This window comes from Oncorhynchus nerka, linkage group LG2, assembly GCF_034236695.1.
Source record: "Oncorhynchus nerka isolate Pitt River linkage group LG2, Oner_Uvic_2.0, whole genome shotgun sequence".
NCBI classification, from domain to species: domain Eukaryota; kingdom Metazoa; phylum Chordata; class Actinopteri; order Salmoniformes; family Salmonidae; genus Oncorhynchus; species Oncorhynchus nerka.
In genome coordinates this window covers 10222292-10239793 of record NC_088397.1, presented here as the reverse complement: position 1 = coordinate 10239793, position 17502 = coordinate 10222292, and the positions used below count along the sequence as shown (strand labels likewise).

The 17502-nt window shown below is 41.5% G+C and overlaps 1 protein-coding gene and 2 non-coding genes across 10 annotated transcripts in view; all 3 read left to right on the top strand.

Moving 5' to 3' along the window:
* bin1b (bridging integrator 1b) overlaps positions 1–15410 on the top strand; it is a 41843-nt gene extending 26433 nt beyond the window's left edge. For 5 of the 8 annotated variants that reach the window (XM_065023018.1, XM_065023001.1, XM_065023010.1 and 2 more), the window contains 6 exons: positions 10436–10459; positions 13169–13567; positions 13962–14000; positions 14164–14217; positions 14432–14533; positions 14638–15410. In XM_065023018.1, coding sequence (XP_064879090.1) covers positions 10436–10459; positions 13169–13567; positions 13962–14000; positions 14164–14217; positions 14432–14533; positions 14638–14739 — 720 coding nt within the window. In that variant the 3' untranslated portion in view covers positions 14740–15410. The remainder of the gene's footprint in view (positions 1–10435; positions 10460–13168; positions 13568–13961; positions 14001–14163; positions 14218–14431; positions 14534–14637) is intronic. The other 3 variants (XM_065023040.1, XM_065023054.1, XM_065023048.1) reach the window with 1 other exon arrangement.
* On the top strand, positions 1087–1277 carry LOC115119624 (U2 spliceosomal RNA). The gene has a single exon (XR_003862014.1). It is a non-coding gene; the product is annotated as a U2 spliceosomal RNA (small nuclear RNA).
* LOC135562528 (U2 spliceosomal RNA) lies at positions 8524–8707 on the top strand. The gene has a single exon (XR_010460045.1). It is a non-coding gene; the product is annotated as a U2 spliceosomal RNA (small nuclear RNA).
* Positions 15411–17502: the final 2092 nt, after the last annotated feature.

Here is a 17502-nt window from a genome sequence, read left to right as displayed (position 1 = left end):
GGGAGAAAAGTGATTTATTCTCGGGATGGAACATTTGTAAGACACTGGGATAATATTAAACCCTAATGCACATACAGGTTGATTCACAAGACACCAACCAAATAACTTACATATACAGTATTTTCATTTTTTTTCTCACATTTTATTTAACCAGGTAGGCTAGTTGAGAAGTTCTCATTTGCAACTGCAACCTGACCAAGATAAAGCCTAGCAATTCAACACATACAACACAGTTACACATGGAATAAACTAAACAGTCAATTATACAGTAGGAAAAACAGTCTATATACAGTGAGTGCATGCCTAAAGGTGATTTATGACCATGATATGACATTTCTTGTAGTGACTGTGTAAGCTTAATTGTAAAAGAAAGCCTCAAAAGTGCCATGTTTGCAGTTTATTATGTGGAGGACACATTTAGGCAGCCAGGACCATACGCCAAGCCTGCTCCTGCAGTCCAGTGCCGTGGTTGAAGTTTGGTCTCTAGTAATTTAGGAGGGCAACTTTATGAAGGCCTCCTCTCAATGACCATATCATACAAGGCTTTACAGACCGATATATAACAAATACATTTATTGTTCACATTATTTGCATTGATGTATTGAAGTCAAGTGGTGCAGCATTCAAACGCAGTTTCGTGCACCACACAGGACAGCTTGGTAAAGCGACGGTCGGTGGAACTCGATCGCCACCATGTGGACAATTGCTTCAGTTCCGTTGTGGTAGCAACGCTACCAGAGATATTTGACACAAGATCAAATGTTATGTCAATATTATTATCTCCAAATTGTCCCCCCCCCAGTGATATATTATTATTCCAATTTAGCTGTTAATCTGGGTTTAATTTAACAACGCTTTCTCTCATTTCCGATTGGAGGGCGGATGACCACGTGACTTTCAACCTACCAAGTTGTTACGTTGTAACAGTCAAACGTGGCTATTCCCGACGTCGAGTATCTCCCAATCCACGCCACACTTTTTTTTATAGCATTATCTTTGATGAAAAGTTTAGCGCTCATTTTGGTGTAATCATAGTCGAATTTGACGTGTCGGAGAACGGCACCTTCCCCCCGAAAGCATTGCAGTATCGCTTCTCGGCCTTTTGGCTAAGATCAAGTGTAGTATCTGTTCTTATCAGTTTAATATCTGATACGTCCCCTATCTGGGGACCATATATTAAATTGATTTTTGGAACAGGGAGATGGAATAGGGGCTTGCTCCGTCCACTCCACGCATCGACCTGGTATTGCAGTACCTCCAGGAACGGTGCACCCCCTGTCGTTGTAAAGATAAATTAGTCAGAGACAACAGAGTTGATTATTTTTAATTTGTTAGGATCATGATGTATATTGTATTTTGACATTTGCGAAAGTTGACTATGATAGCTGATGTGAATGCTGCGTTAATCTTCTAATCAAAGTTTATTCTTCATGAGCACGGATAAACGGTACAGTGAAATGCTAACTTGCAAGCTCTCATCAACAGTGCAATACGCATTATCAAAAATATACAAATAGCAAAGTAGTAAAAAAGTAGTTAAAACAAACAATTGTTATGATTGGAAAAATATACATATATACAAATGTATACACAAGAAGACTATACAATATAAACTCTGCAATGTGCTAAAGTCATGTACTGGTAACATGGACTGCCTCACATACCAGTAAAACATTTGTTCTGGCCTTAAAAAAGTCAATTAAATGTTTATTTTTTTATATGTGGCATAAACACAACCAGTCATGATATTTTCATCTGATTTGTCAAACAAATCGCTTTAAAATGTAGGATATTTTTGTGCATGTTCTTCCACTCCAAAATGATTTCAGCATCCAAACTGCATGTTTAACCTACTATTATTATTATATTTGACTAATGAAGTCCGTTAACACATTCTTAATCACAATTACGGCCTACCAAAAGGCCTCCTCCTGTGGGGGCTGGGATTCATAATATAGGACAAAACACACATAAGAGACAACACTACATAGCAAACTAGTGCCATTTGATGAATGTAAATAGGCATCTGTTACAAAACACCAAAAAGTTTGCCTAATGAAGTTCATCAATTGCCATTGATTGGGTCTACATTAATTGATGAGCCTTGCTGACAAATGTACCTTTTCTGTAGCCTGAAAAGTCGTAATATGTATGTAGCCTATTGGATAACAGCAAAATCATTTAGGCTCATTAAATGTATTTAATGTCTCATCAGGCTCAGGTAGCATCAGGTTGGAATGTGGATGCTGATCAAATCCAGATATTTAAATTGTTAGGTTCTAAATAAAGAGTAAAAACTCAGTAAAGCTCAAACCGTTTATTCACCCAAATGGGTCAGACTGCCGAACAGAGCAAGTCTCCTACTCTTTTAAGCGTTACATCTCTACTGCTCGGCAGCAAGTTAGGTGATGTGGGTAATAAACTGTTCCTTCTCCCTTAATGTGACCTGACCCGGGCCCCCATTCCTCACTAATCCACAGCTCTCCACCCTTATCAGTGACTGCAACCATGTGATTGCCTTTCATTTACTCAGAAACATTCTAAGTCCCTGGCTCATATCCAACCTTAATTGACTCCACCATATACATTCCTCCTACAGATGCCCATTAGCTTCTGGTGTAGAAACCAAACTGTGGCCCTTCTCATTTCCATAGGATACCTGATGATTAACAATATTTCAAGTTTAGAAGTCAGAACCCATCAGTTCCCCCTTTTGAAAATGACTTTCATACTGTTCAACATTTATATAAACTTGGAAATGACTTAATGAACAAACAATGACATGATTTAACATTCACAGTTGATTATGTTTACAAATCCAAGACTTATGGCCTCTGTTTTATAATCACACTATGCACACTCTTATTTTCATCTCTCGTCAGACAACAGAATGACATTTTAGCTTCCGGTTGCTAAGAGTTATAGCATAAGACTTGAAAAGCAAAAAGAAACACAAAACATAACACTGTGTTAAGCTATGCGTAATTATATATGCGAAGAAAAACCAAAGTTTGATAACATGACAATTCCCACTCTCTCTTCACCTGACTCTATGCCTTGAGGATACTTTTCTGCTGGGTTCCACAAAAATGAAGGCCCTAAAAAACCTCATGCTTTCACCCAGTCTTCCCCCGTCTGGCCACAGGTTCCAAGAGGCGTTCTCAAGCCATGTCATTTTCACTTTGCTCCCCATCTCCTTCCTCCTCCATGGCCATCATAACATTTGATCTTGATCAGTCGGTGGAACTCTGGGGCCATCAAGTGAACAATTGCTTCAGTTCCGTTGTGGCAGCAATGATACCAGAGATATTTGATACAAGATCAAATGTTATGTCAATATTATGTTCTCCAAATTGTAAAAAAAAAAAAAAAAATCAATCTTTGATATTTGCCGGAAAGTTTAGAGCTCATTTTGGTGTAATCGAATTTGACGTGTGCGAGAATGGCGCCTTTCGAAAGCATTGTGGGTATCCCTTCTCGGCCTTTTGGCTAAGATCAACTGCATTTCGCGCGGGATCCTCAAGGTGGTGCGATGTCGTCGTCGGCCACGTCACAGTCAGCGGCTGCTGGACTGAAGAATACGCTTCGATTTAATTGGACAGGAAAGGAAAATTTGATGGAGGAAGTTCTGTTTGGACCTCTACGCCTGACAGCAGACGATGTGCACTGCCTGCAACAGAACACACCCGAGAAGTTCTACGATGTGTCTTTCTACACCATCACCCGGCTGGAGGAAGTAAGAGGGCTCTTCCGTGTGAACGCGACAGCACCCGCCCTCGTGGATTTTAAAGTTGAGTCCATGTGCAGGCACAATATGAAGGTGCTAACGGTGCATATGTTCAACCCATGGGTCACTGAAGAAACGTTAGTGTGCTACCTCAGCCGGTATGTGACCATCTTGCCAGGAGTGAGAGACATTAAGGACACCCTAGGCATCTGGACAGGGAAGAGGCAGTTTCGTGTGCTGCTAAAGGAGGACGAGAGCGGCCATGATGGATACCGCCATCCTCCTGCTTCTTTTTCCATCGGTGCAGACAGGGGCTACCTCATGTACGCTGGACAGCCTCGTTTCTGCAGGAAGTGTAGCACGTACGGGCACCTCGCAGATGCCTGCACACAGACAAGGTGCAGAAACTGTGGGACTATTGGACATATAATGAGGGATTGCATCGTGCCCAAGCGCTGCAGTTTGTGCAACTCTGAGGACCACCTGTTCCGTCACTGCCCGAAGGCAGTCCCCTCTTACGCCAGAGCGGTGAGCGGGAAAAGAGTGCAGAGCGGGAAAAGACCAGATGAGGGAGAAGGCATGGAACTACGCGCTATTGATGAGGTTGTGGATGAGCTAGTGATGGAGAGAGAACTGCGAGAGTCAGAGGAGAGCGGGAGTGAGACATCATCATCATCTCACGAGGAGAGAGGAGAAGCGGACAGCAGTTGGAATAAGCAAGTGGAGGAGAAGGGAGAGCCCACCGCGCCCGCGGCTACCGAGAGCTGGACAACTGTGAGAGAGAGGAGAAAGTGCTCGGTGAAAAGGAAGCAGATGAGCCCTGTTTCCCCACTCATCCGCATGGAGGCGATGGAGAAGTCCGCTTTGGGGGGGAATCGCTTCAGTTGTTTTGAAAGCGGGAAGTCTGAGGAGAAAAGCGAGGGAAACCTGGGCAGCGCAGAGGAGACTCTGCTATCCCTGTCAGGCGTGGCCTCCATCGAGAGCAGCGGTCTGGCACCCAGTGGGGTTCCAGCACCCACGCAGATGGAGGGGGAGCATGAGGAGGAGGACAGTGTTTTCCCGACCCCTGTCTTGGACAGTCCTCCGACTGGAGACCATCGTTTCCCAGACAGGCCGCTTAATGAGTTAATGTACTTAAAGTGAGTTTGGAAAATAATGTCATATTTAGATAGTTGTCTTTTTCCCTTGTTACCTCATGTCGTCTATTAACCTAGCTAGCATCAATGTTAGAGGGCTTAGGAACCCAGTTAAAAGGGCGACTGTTTTTTCCCATTTGTCCTCCATTCGCTTCTCTGTGTGTTTTTTACAAGAAGTACATTTAAAAGATCAAAATGACGTGGAGAGGTTTACGCGGGAATGGGTTCAGGGAGAGTCGAGGTGGAGTGTGGGAGGGGTGCATTCTACAGGGGTTGGTGTTCTATGTGGGAATAGGGATTTAAAAATAGTAGGAAGTTTTTCGGCAGTACACGGGAGGGTTTTAATAGTAGATCGATTGGAAGGGTAAATGTTTTAGATTTATTAATGTATATGCACCATCGACACCCAAGGAAAGGAGGGAAATGCTTAACGACCTAGACGCTATTTTTATGACAAACAGACAGGTGTTTATGGGGGGATATTTTAATGTGCCATATGACCGAGGTAATCTAGGCGGCCATCTTGTAAAAAGTCTTATAGGTAAATATAATTTGGTTGATACTTATAGAATGGCGCATGCGGATGATCCCGGTTCCACTTGGGGAAACAGCAGGAGCTCGAGGAGCCGAATAGATTATCTGTTTGTTCCGCGTGAACTCCGTGTGTCCTCCGCGTGCGTCACACCGGTATTTTATTCGGACCACAGTTGCCTGTCTGTGACAGTAGAATTAAAAACAATTGAATTTGGAAAAGGGTATTGGAAAAATGAATAACGGTATTTTACATGACAACTTTAGGGACAAGATTCAGGTCCTTTTTCCAGGGCTGTGTAGCTATGAAACCTTTTTATTCTACTGTCAGAGTGGTGGGAGAGCACAAAATTAAGAATCGAGTTTTATTCAGAATTTTTGCAAAGACAAAGTACGTAATAACCACAACCACAAAGAATTTTATAAATTGCAGAATGAACTAAAAGATCTACACATCCAAGGAAATGTAAATGGTGGTGGATTAGATAAAGACAAATTGGGTATCCTGCTGAAAAAGCAGCACACATTATTTGAAAAGAAAGCGAGACTTCATTTTTAAAAGTCAGCAAGATAAATGGGAAAATGATGAAGTGCTCGGCATATTTTTTCAAGCAAATTAAATCACGGGGAAAGAGGAGGACTATTTCGGCTTTATTGGACCAAGATGGGGAGATGGTTGAGGATGGAGATGGCATGCTTGGTGTCGCTACACACTTTTCTCAGCTATTTCAAAAACAAACAATTGATTATGAGAGAGGGACTATTTTTTTTTAAATGCGTGGATGTGCAGATACCTTTAGATATTAGAGACCAATTAGAAGGGGAATTGAAATTAGATAATTTATATGGCACTGAAGAGCATGAAAGATAAAAGTACCAGGAGTGGATGGGCTCTCTAAAGAGTTTTACATAGTTTTTTGGGATATAATTGGATGTCATCTGTTGGAAGTGTTGAGGTATATTTGGTTTGGAGCATATGGGAGTAATCTCTCTACTTTACAAAAAGGAGACCAAGACATTGGCAAATTGGAGACCTTTAACAATGTTGTGTGTTGACTATAAATTATTAAGCAAAGCCTTAACTAATCGCCTATCTTCTGCCATGGCATATGTTGTTGGTTTAGACCAAACATGCGGTGTGGTGGGGAGAAGATTAACCTGGAACTTGCAATTGCACAGAGACGTTCAAGCCTATTTAGAGGAAAGGCACCTGCCAGCTATTATTGTGAATTTGGACCAGGAAAAAGCTTTTGACATGGTAAATCATGAGTTTTTGTTCAGAATTATGGAAACATTTGGTTTTGGAAATAATTTTATGAAATGGGTAAAAATTCTGTATAATGTGGGTAGCAGGGTAAATATTAATGGGAATATTGGAAACGTTATCAAGCAATTACGAGGTGTCAGACAGGGGAACGCTCTATTGTATGTTTTATATATTGAACCTTTCGCATGTGCAATTAGGACAAATGACAACATCAAAGGCATCATTTTACCTGGAGGGGATATGCTAAAAATATCGCAATATGCGGACGACACAGTTTTATATTTACAAGACGACCTGAGCTTGAAAGAGTCTATCAAAGTCATTGATGAATTCTCTGTTGCGTCTGGGTCGAAGATAAACAAGAATAAAACAGAAATAAAATATTTGGGACAGTGGAAATGGAGAACGGATCAGTTATGTGGTTTGACTGCGTGCACAGGACCAATGGTAGTGCTCGGCATATCTTTCGGAAATGAAATGAAAGATGACATGTTTAATTGGAAAGAAACTATTATTGCTTAATAAAAGATTGGGACTGTGGAAAGTGAGGCGACTATCTTTTAGTGGGAAGGTGTTAGTGCTGAATGCGGACATTCTGCCTTCATTACTTCACCTTGCCTATGTGTTTCCCATGCCGGTGTCTCTAAGAAAAACGTTCATACAGGTACTGTTTAATTTCTGTTGGGGGGGATATGAGTACATCCGTAGAGATTGGATGTACCAGCCTATAGAGGCTGGTGGAAGGGATTTCCCTCACATTCCTCTCAAGCTAGATGCGTTGTTCTACTCAAACGTTTGTCTTTTGTCGTCTTCTGTACACAAATGTCACATTTTTATCAAATTCTGGCTGTCTGTACCGTTAAGGTTCATGGTGAAGTGGGATAATAGTAAGACAAAAGCTGAAATTATCCCATTACATTTTAAGAAAATAGTGGAATGGGCAAGGAAAACCCCTGTCTGCAAAGTAAAAGAAAATGTAATCAACCACAGATTGCTATACGCGAAATTGATAGAAAATTGTCGTCCTAGAGACAGATTACCAATATCGCCTTCCACCTGGCTACGTACACAATTAAAAGGTTTAGACAACAGACTGAACAATTTTAATTGGCTTGTTTTACACAGACGTCTTGCGGTTCGATCAACATTACATGATCATAATTTGCCCCTGAATAAATTGTCCCAGGGACAATTGTTTTGCAATTGAAACAATCCCCCATGTTTTATGGGAATGTTCTTTTGCCAAATTAGTTTGGAAAAAAATTAAACAATTTTTTGAGATTTAAAAAAACATTGATTATGAAGGGGTTGCCAAATTTGAACTAAAAATGTGGAAAGGGTGCAATTATTAGCATTAGTGACTCTGGTCTTGATAAGGGACACCAAACTTTGGGAGGCCAGATGTGGTGCGGTGAATGACACCCTCAAGTGGTCACCGACAGGATTGGTTCAATTTATAAAACAGGACATTTGGAAAAGAATACAATTCGAAATAGATAAGTGGGGCATCGTATCAGTTAAACAGAGACGGAAAGGGATTTCCATCATTGTAAATGTTTTTTATAGCCTATATATAATTGTATTCCATAAGTAAAACTGAAATGTAGGCTAAGCATTTGTACATATTTGATATACATTGAGGTTTATTCAGAGTTCACTTTGGCAAACGTGTATGTTTTTATTTTTAGAATTGATTTTGGAGATTGTTAAAGGCACGTTAATCTTAAATGTAGACCTATAATACTGGTCAGGTTCTGCAGAACACTTTTTTTTAGGAGTTTTGATATTCTTATATTGTTACGGTAATTTTCGATACTGTTTAAGTATCCATGTTATGTACAACGTTATGCACTAAATTTGTAATTGTATTTGAATGTGAAAGGAAAATAAAAATCTGTTCTTATCAGTTTAATATCTGATACGTCCCCTATCTGGGGACCATATATTAAATTGATTTTTGGAACAGGGAGATGGAATAGGGGCTTGCTCCGTCCACTCCACGCACCGACCTGGTATTGCAGTACCTCCAGAAACGGTCCACCCCGTCACTGTAAAGATAAATCAGGCAGAGACAACAGAGTTGATTAGTTTTAATTTGTTAGGATCATGATGTATTTTCACATTTGAGAAAGTTCATCTCAATTATTGCTAGATAGTGCTGGTCAAGTCGGTCTTCTAATCAAAGTTTATTTGTCACGCGCACGGGATACAGGGTGTAAACGGTACAGTGAAATGCTTACTTGCAAGCTCAGTGCTATACACATTATCAAAAATATACACATAGCGAAGTAGTAAAGTAGTTAAAACAAACAATTGTTATGATTGGAAATGTATATGAGAATTAATGAATACACAGTATAAACTATTAAATGTGCTAAAGTCATGTACTGGTAATATGGCCCGCCTCGCATACCGGTAACGTTGTCTGAAGTCATTTGATAGGCCTGCTATTTTCATAAGACTCAAATATGCGGTTGAAATGTATACAAGGTTTGTAACTCATCTGCCTGTGTTAAAGTAACTGTCTGTTTATCCCATTGATTCTATGATTTCACACTGCACTTTTTCAAGTGACAAACTTGATATAGTGTACCAAGGGTTATTCCTTCGCTTACAGCATATATATACACAATACAGTCATTGGCTTACGCCGAGTCTGAGGCTCAGCAGGGTCGGGCCTGGTTAGTACTTGGATGGTACACTGCCTGGGAACACCAGGTGCTGTAAGCATTTCTGTCCAGCAGGGTGTACTCTTGTACTATTTAATCAGGGAGCAACTGTCTTTACGCATCAGTTTCTCTCAATCGCCTACAAGCATTTTTTGGGACAATGTTGATTTTCAAAAGTCAACAAGCAACAGAACTTTTGCAAAACAGTAAATGTTTTTTCAAAATGTAGTTGTCTTTTTAAAACAAAAACATTCCTAAAAAATATATACAGTCAAAATTGCAAATACATTCATCAGAAGAACTGCCTGTCAAAATATTAACACAACTATACTTTTCTCTCCAAGAAGACAAAACAAAGTTAGTCTGTCTTAAAAATCCCAGTAGATGTATGTATGTATATATGTATGTGTGTGTTGTTTGCAGTCACTAAATCATGATATATGTATGTATGTGTGTTGTTTGCAGTCACTAAATCATGATATATATACGTGTATATGTATGTGTGTGTTATTTGCAGTCACTAAATCATGATCAAAACTGGAAGTACAACTATCCAAAGCTGCAGAATTATGGGTAATTACTCACCTTTTATGCATATCACCAAACAATTTCAAACATTTGATTTCCTGATAAATTAAATTAAGCACATTGTGTGCATGATTAATTCATGATATCACAATCTATTCCATGTATTTAATACATAGGCTGGTTTGCTCATAGTTCTGTAGACTTTCCATTTGTGTACAGAAACACAATCCACAACAGAAATCAGTAAAGCTGAATACAATGGGGTAACACAACTGATATGAATGTATAATCCCCAATCCACACCAAAGCAAAACTCTATAATGGAAGGTCACATGTAGGAGATGACATAGGAGTCAGCCAAAGTTACTTAGAAGTAGTCCAACTTCATTCTCTGCATCTCTGAAAGTGATTTATTGAGCATTTGTAAAATCTTCCACCCTAGTCTGGTGGTTAAAAGGTGTTTAGCTGAATCCTTTATATAAAGTTCTTCCCTAGTGTAATTCCTAGTTGACAGTTGCTATGGTTACACAGCATTTTCTAATCTCATCTGGTCTCATCTCTTATTGCCTCACGGAAGGCGGCTTGCTGGGATTCATGGGAGGTAAGCACTTCCTGTATTTTCCCTCTCCAGCCCACCTGATTGCTCTCCATGTTTGGGAAAAGTATACTTAAGGGTGGTACGTGCATTACGCGAGGGCTGCGACATGCTAAGTGGCCAGTTCGAATCCAAGTTGCAACTATACCCAACATTCCGAAATAATGACATTTATAGTAAACTTACTGACTGAACAAAAAGCTTTAAATATGTGACAAAACAATTCTGGTGCTTCACAGTAGACTAGGCACTGTGATATAAACCAGAAGGTCACAGGCTGATCTGGGCAATACCCTTTCTCAAAAAAATATTGCCATTTGGCAACTTCTTATAACAAGCATAACTTTGTTTTACAGGATTGTTCCCCATTTCTGTTTTTAAAATCTCCAACATTAGTAGAATCACTCACCATATTATACTATAATTTTATTAGTCAAGCAGGAATGTTGTTTTAGGTGTTCTGAATAACAGCGCCATCAAAATTAGCAGAACACTTATGGTTCTATTCAATCTGAATCGCTGAAGCTTTACAGATCGTGTAACCAACTTCACATAGCCCCCCAGAAGAAAGGCACGGACGGACACCCGCACTTCAGGGTGACTTGGTTTTAATCTGCAGTAAAAGATATCAAACAGTGATGACAGGCATTGACAGGACGTCACAGCCACACATTCACTGCTCTCAGAATATTTCTCAGACTCAATCCACAAGGTGACCGTATAGTATACAAGCGTTGTGTTTAGAAAATAACAAAAATACAGAAAAGCATACCTGCAGTAAAATATATCAAACAGTGATGACGGGCATTGACAGGACGGTCACAGCCACACGTTCACTGGTTAGGTAGGACACGATATCTTTTAGATAGGAGCAACAGTAATGACATGTCCTCAATGGGAAGTGATATTAATCCATAAATACAGAGTACAACCCTTTATATAAACATTTAAAGGGTAGTAAGAAAATAAACGTTCACTTAATATGTCACCTGCTGGCAATAGCTAGCGTGACATTGTAGTGCAGTGACCAACCGTGCTTGTTAGCTATTCAACATAGCTAGCTAAACCAGCAAAAACTTGCTGAAATAGGTCTTCAATACATTAACGGCAAAATAAACATCTATACATAGCCACATTCGCTATTGACTTTAGGATATATGAACCAGTTTTCCAAAAACACCTGTGTTATACAGTTTTTATATAGAGAGGAAAGAGACACGAACCTGCTCTCAGAATATCTCTCAGACTGATCAGACAGACCAACTTCCCAAATAGGGGAGAAGCACTCAAAACCCACTAGTTGTTCTTTCAAAGAAAATAATACAAAAATGCTATGTCCGAAGACCGCTCGTATTAAACACCTCTTGTAAACTCCCCATCCCGGATCTGGAAGAATTGTCATCAACTGACACTAAGTAGCATAACGCAACAGACAACAAAAAAATCTTACTAGAAATATTAATATTCATGAAATCACAAGTGAAATATATTCAAACACAGCTTAGCCTTTTGTTAATCACCCTGTCATCTCAGATTTTGAAAATATGCTTTACAGCCAAAGCAAGACAAGCATTTGTGTAAGTTTATCGATAGCCTAGCATAGCATTATGCCTAGCTAGCAGCTGGCAATCTGGTCACGAAAATCAGAAAAGCAATCCAATTAAATCGTTTACCTTTGAGCTTCGGATGTTTTCACTCACGAGACTCCCAGTTAGATAGCAAATGTTCCTTTTTTCCAGAAAAATTATTTTTGTAGCCAAAAATAGCTCCGTTAGTTCTTCACTCAGCAAGACCAGGTGGAAAAATGGCTACCTCTGTCTTTTGCGCGAAAAATACACAAAGAGCCATCAGGTGGACACTAACGCAATGTTGTCGCTCAGGCTCATTTTTCAAAATAAAAGCCTGAAACGATGTCTTCTGATAGACACATTTAGGGAAGCCATAGAAAAGGGAATCTCGTTGATAGCCCATTCACTGCTCAATAGGGAAGCATAGGAAGGGACTCTTATTTAGAAACCGCTGCGTTCCTGATTGGATTTTTCTCATTATTTTGCCTGCAATATCAGTTATGTTATACTCACAATATCTGCACTGAAAGTAAAGGGGCTGAATAATTTTGCACGCCCAATTTTTCAGTTTTTGATTTGTTAAAAAAGTTTGAAATATCCAATAAATGTCATTCCACTTCATGATTGTGTCCCACTTGTTGTTGATTCTTCACAAAAAATACAGTTTTATATCTTTATGTTTGAAGCCTGAAATGTAGCAAAAGGTCGCAAAGTTCAAGGGGGGTGAATACTTTCGCAAGGCACTGTATATCTACAAAGTTCGTATACTGAATTGTGGCCCTGGGCATTTGGGATAATTGTTTTTAATTTGTACTTTTATTCAATGTTCTAGGATATTTCCTTTCAAGCATTTTCTTTGAAACATTAGTAGCAATAGGAGTGTTCTTGGTTTGTTGGGTACCATATTCTGCAGACACTTGAATGGCGAGCTGATCTCTGGCAGCACTCACAGATCTCTCTCTTATCTTCTCTTGGTCTATTATCCCTTATCCTACAATTCCTGCTTTTGACCCATGACCCCTTTATGCCCTGTGGCTTTTTGTCATCAAACCGTCGGTCCCATTCCAAATTTTCTGTGTTGCCCCATCCACGTGCACCTTGGCCACCCCTCTACCTGCCATACTGCCTCGCCCCCTTCCCTCCTCAGCCTGAACCCGAGCATTCCCCTGCAGCAGAGGAGCCCCAGCAGAACGACGACAAAGAGTCCCAGGAGACCAAGGCCGGCTGGGAGGAAGATGAGCCTGCAGCCAACCAGGGTGGCTGGGGCAATGATGAGACTGGGGCCGCCCCGAGCTGGGATACTGAAGGGACACAGGCTTCTCAGGCATGCTGGGACCAGGATGTGACCCAGACTGGGCATTCTCAGGGTGTCTGGGGCAATAACGGGGCCCAGGTAGGGGAAGAGGCTGCAGATGCTGCCTCTGATGGACAGGCAGGCTGGGGTGATGCGGGTGCCCAGGCTGGGTGGGCAGAGGAGCCAGCTGCAGACGGGCAGGTGGGCTGGGCTGAGTCTGGGCAGACTGGCTGGGCTGACTCAGAACAGAGCGTGAGTAGGCGGGGAACGAGGAAGTACTGTAGGGGAGTGTAGATGTGCTATAGTTAGCGCTGGTAGATGGACAGGAGGTTCAGTACGTAGTGATGGGAGACCAAGGCTTCAGAAGGGTGTTGATCGTTGACTGGGACAAACAAACACCCCATCTGACAGGAGGTTGATCAAGTTTCAGTCTCCCATCTTTAGGATCCGTAGATAGATGGCATGGCTGTTGTGGCGGTCTGATGGTGGCACATGTTGACAGATTGTGCCCGGGGAGAGAGTCTTTGTGACTGTGTGTATGTATTCCTGTGAAGTCTTCATACCTGTATGTGTATGCTGATCTTTGTGGGGTGGGAGGGATACATGTCCATTGGGAATTCTCACCTCCCCTTTCTCTCCCTTCCAGACTGACACTGCTGTGGCAGCCGCTGCAGGGGCTGCAACCGTAAGTACTGGAGTAAATGGACCATTCATATGTAGTACAAACATTGGGTCCCTGGCATATCACTCCCTCTATAGTGGGATGTAACCATTGAAGAATTGATTGACCACTTAATACATTTCTCAGTATCAAATTAAGCATTTTCTCTGCTTATTTCTGAATCCAGACTGCGGTGACCAATGGGTCTTCTGAGGTGCTGCCGGCTGGAGTCATCTACAAGGTGAGCCCTTCACTTGTCTTGTTTCTAGAGGACCATAGAGACAGCTACTGAAAAGGGGTTGTTTGAACACCTAGTTTCAGGTTCATGGAGGAAGAACTCCAGCACACTAGTATTTTTCAATATTCTGCCAACAATGGATCTTGGTTGTTGCGGTCAGGATATCTTAAATCAGGTAGCAATATCGCCGTGTGTGATGTCAAAAAAAAAAATTCAGGTCAAAGCCATGCATGACTATGCTGCCACCGATGGAGACGAGCTGGAGATGAAAGCAGGAGATGTTGTGCTGGTCCTGGCCTGGGAGAATCCTGATGAGCAGGTCAGTAGCCAGCCGCATTCTACCCCCACTGAGAACTACAACACGTTTTCACACGTGATTGGGTTACATCCTCTGATAACCCATGCTGTTTTGTGTGTGTGCAGGATGATGGCTGGCTCATGGGCGTGAAGGAATCTCATTGGCTGGAGAACAAAGACCTCTTGGCAAAAGGAGTCTTCCCTGAAAACTTTACCCAGAAGTTGTGAGCCGGACGTCCCATCCAACCTGCACTCCCCCTTCCCCTCTAATCCCTCTTCCGTCCTTTGGGACATCTGCCAGGATAGAAACAAACCAAAACCACATCATCTCAATCCTTGACCCATGTATCAAATGTGCTGGTATATTTTAGCAGATTCGCACGATTATTGTTTTGATTTGTTACATTTGACTACGTAATGTATGTGTTTTTGCTAATGCTAATGTGGTCAGTAATGTATTTATGCTAAGCTAATGTGGCCAGTAGAAACAAAGAGTATGCTAGTTTCAATGAAAAAGTAATGGATGTCACACTGCTTGAACACCTTTTGACATGTCATGTAAAAAAAAAAAACATTAAGAGTTGCATGATCATTTCACTGTAGTCATTTACTTTAACAACATCACACCCCTAGACAGAGATTGGGACTGCTCTGGTATCAGTCCTTCAGTTCTGACTGTGATGAGACGAAAAATGTACTGGTACTGGACACCAGATTAAAGCGATGTTGACCTGGGTCATGTTCGGAAGGGTACTTTAAGAAAAACGTTTTGCAACGGGAAAACAAAAAAAAATCTCTGTTCTTATTGGACAGTTCAGGTAGTATACCTCCACATTCACCCTACTGGCTCTGTTGTCGTTAACTCTTAAGTCTATACTTTAAGTCACTATTATTATATTTTGCCCAATGAAATGCAAAAAGACTCAGTAGCTGTTCTGAAACCATGTGATCTTATATCTGTGACCCGTTTAATGTACCATTTGCCTCTGAGAAGTGGGCTCCCTAGGCTGTCGCTCTGCTAAGATGAATGTTTTATCTATTGTACTGTCCCACTTGCCACCTTTGTACTGTACTGTCCCTCTCGCCACCTTTGTATTGTACTGTCCCTCTCGCCACCTTTATGTTTGTACTGTCCCTCTCGCCACCTTTATGTTTGTACTGTCCCTCTCTCCACCTTTATGTATTGTACTGTCCCTCTCTCCACCTTTATGTATTGTACTGTCCCTCTCTCCACCTTTATGTATTGTACTGTCCCTCTCTCCACCTTTATGTATTGTACTGTCCCTCTCTCCACCTTTATGTATTGTACTGTCCCTCTCTCCACCTTTATGTATTGTACTGTCCCTCTCTCCACCTTTATGTATTGTACTGTCCCTCTCTCCACCGTCCCTCGCGCCACCTTTATGTATTGTACTGTCCCTCGCGCCACCTTTATGTATTGTACTGTCCCTCTCTCCACCTTTATGTATTGTACTGTCCCTCTCTCCACCTTTATGTATTGTACTGTCCCTCGCGCCACCTTTATGTATTGTAATGTCCCTCTCGCCACCTTTATGTATTGTACTGTCCCTCTCTCCACCTTTATGTATTGTACTGTCCCTCTCTCCACCTTTATGTATTGTACTGTCCCTCTCTCCACCTTTATGTATTGTACTGTCCCTCTCTCCACCTTTATGTATTGTACTGTCCCTCGCGCCACCTTTATGTATTGTAATGTCCCTCTCGCCACCTTTATGTATTGTACTGTCCCACTCTCCTAAGCAGTAGTTGAAGGGAAATCAAGGAAACCCAGCCGTTGCTCTCTCCCTTAGAGAAATCTCTCAGAGATTGGGTCAGTGGTCAGGAGTCAGGACACACATCAGAATCAGGCTCCCTAGATCTGTGTATTTTTCTATCAGTCCTGTGAAAGAGATTCCTGGGACATGTGTTAGGGAATGGTGTGCAGAAGCCCTGCAGCGTTGCAACCATTTACATGGAATCCATAGAAAGGGCTTTGAAGTTGAAACCTCTAGCCCTGGCAATTTGACTGGTAAACTCACGTGTGCAATGGCTGCCAGTCCACCCACTATGCCACCATTGACTTGAATGAGGAAGACTGTTCTATGGATTCTATTTCTACGGTTGCGACAACGTTTGTGAAACACTGGATAACTAAAGCAAGAGCATAATATGCTCTCAACTCTGTGGTATTGGTTTCATTAGAACTCAGGTTATTGCTTGGCTCTGAGTGGAGTGATAATGGCTCAATCATAAAATCTACACCTAACTTGTCTGTATTAGAATATGCTGATAAGGGCTAGAGGCGAGGGGTAATTAACAAACCGCATGTTCAGAAGAGTTTTAGAACGGTGGTCAATGTTCTGATCAACAGTAAGGCAACTATTTATGGGTGTCATACAATTTTAATGTAACAATCCATACAAGTATTCAAAGAGCCCTGAAACAAATCATCTCAATGTCCACATTGTGTCCTGCTGAAAACCAAAGTTAAACTCAAGTCAAATTAAGCCTATGGGATGTACTGTGTTCAACTCCTAGATGCAGCTGGAAATCAACACCTGTGTGAACACCCTGTAACTGTATGTTTAACATGTCTCTCAGTGGAAAGTGATGGAGCCTGTAACCGACAGTCTTCTTTACAACATTAAAGATGGGTTCAACACCAGACACTGTGGCCTTCATTGTTTCACCTGCTTTACACCTGGTGGTTAGAACACCTCTGCATGCTGCCTGTATGGTGATAGCCTAAACAACATTTTCACACCCTACTGATCACACATCAGAAGACCAATCAGACAGCTGCCCCTCACTCGGGGACTACACCCACATAGTGGTCTGTGCTACTTTATTATAACACCAGATGGCAGTGTGACTTGACAGGCCTTTAAGGCAAAGCATTGTAATGGCGGCCAATAGCAGGACTTGCTTAGTCACATTCCTCTCATGACATCATTGCTGCTTCTGTGGTGAATATACAGTATACTCTGTTAG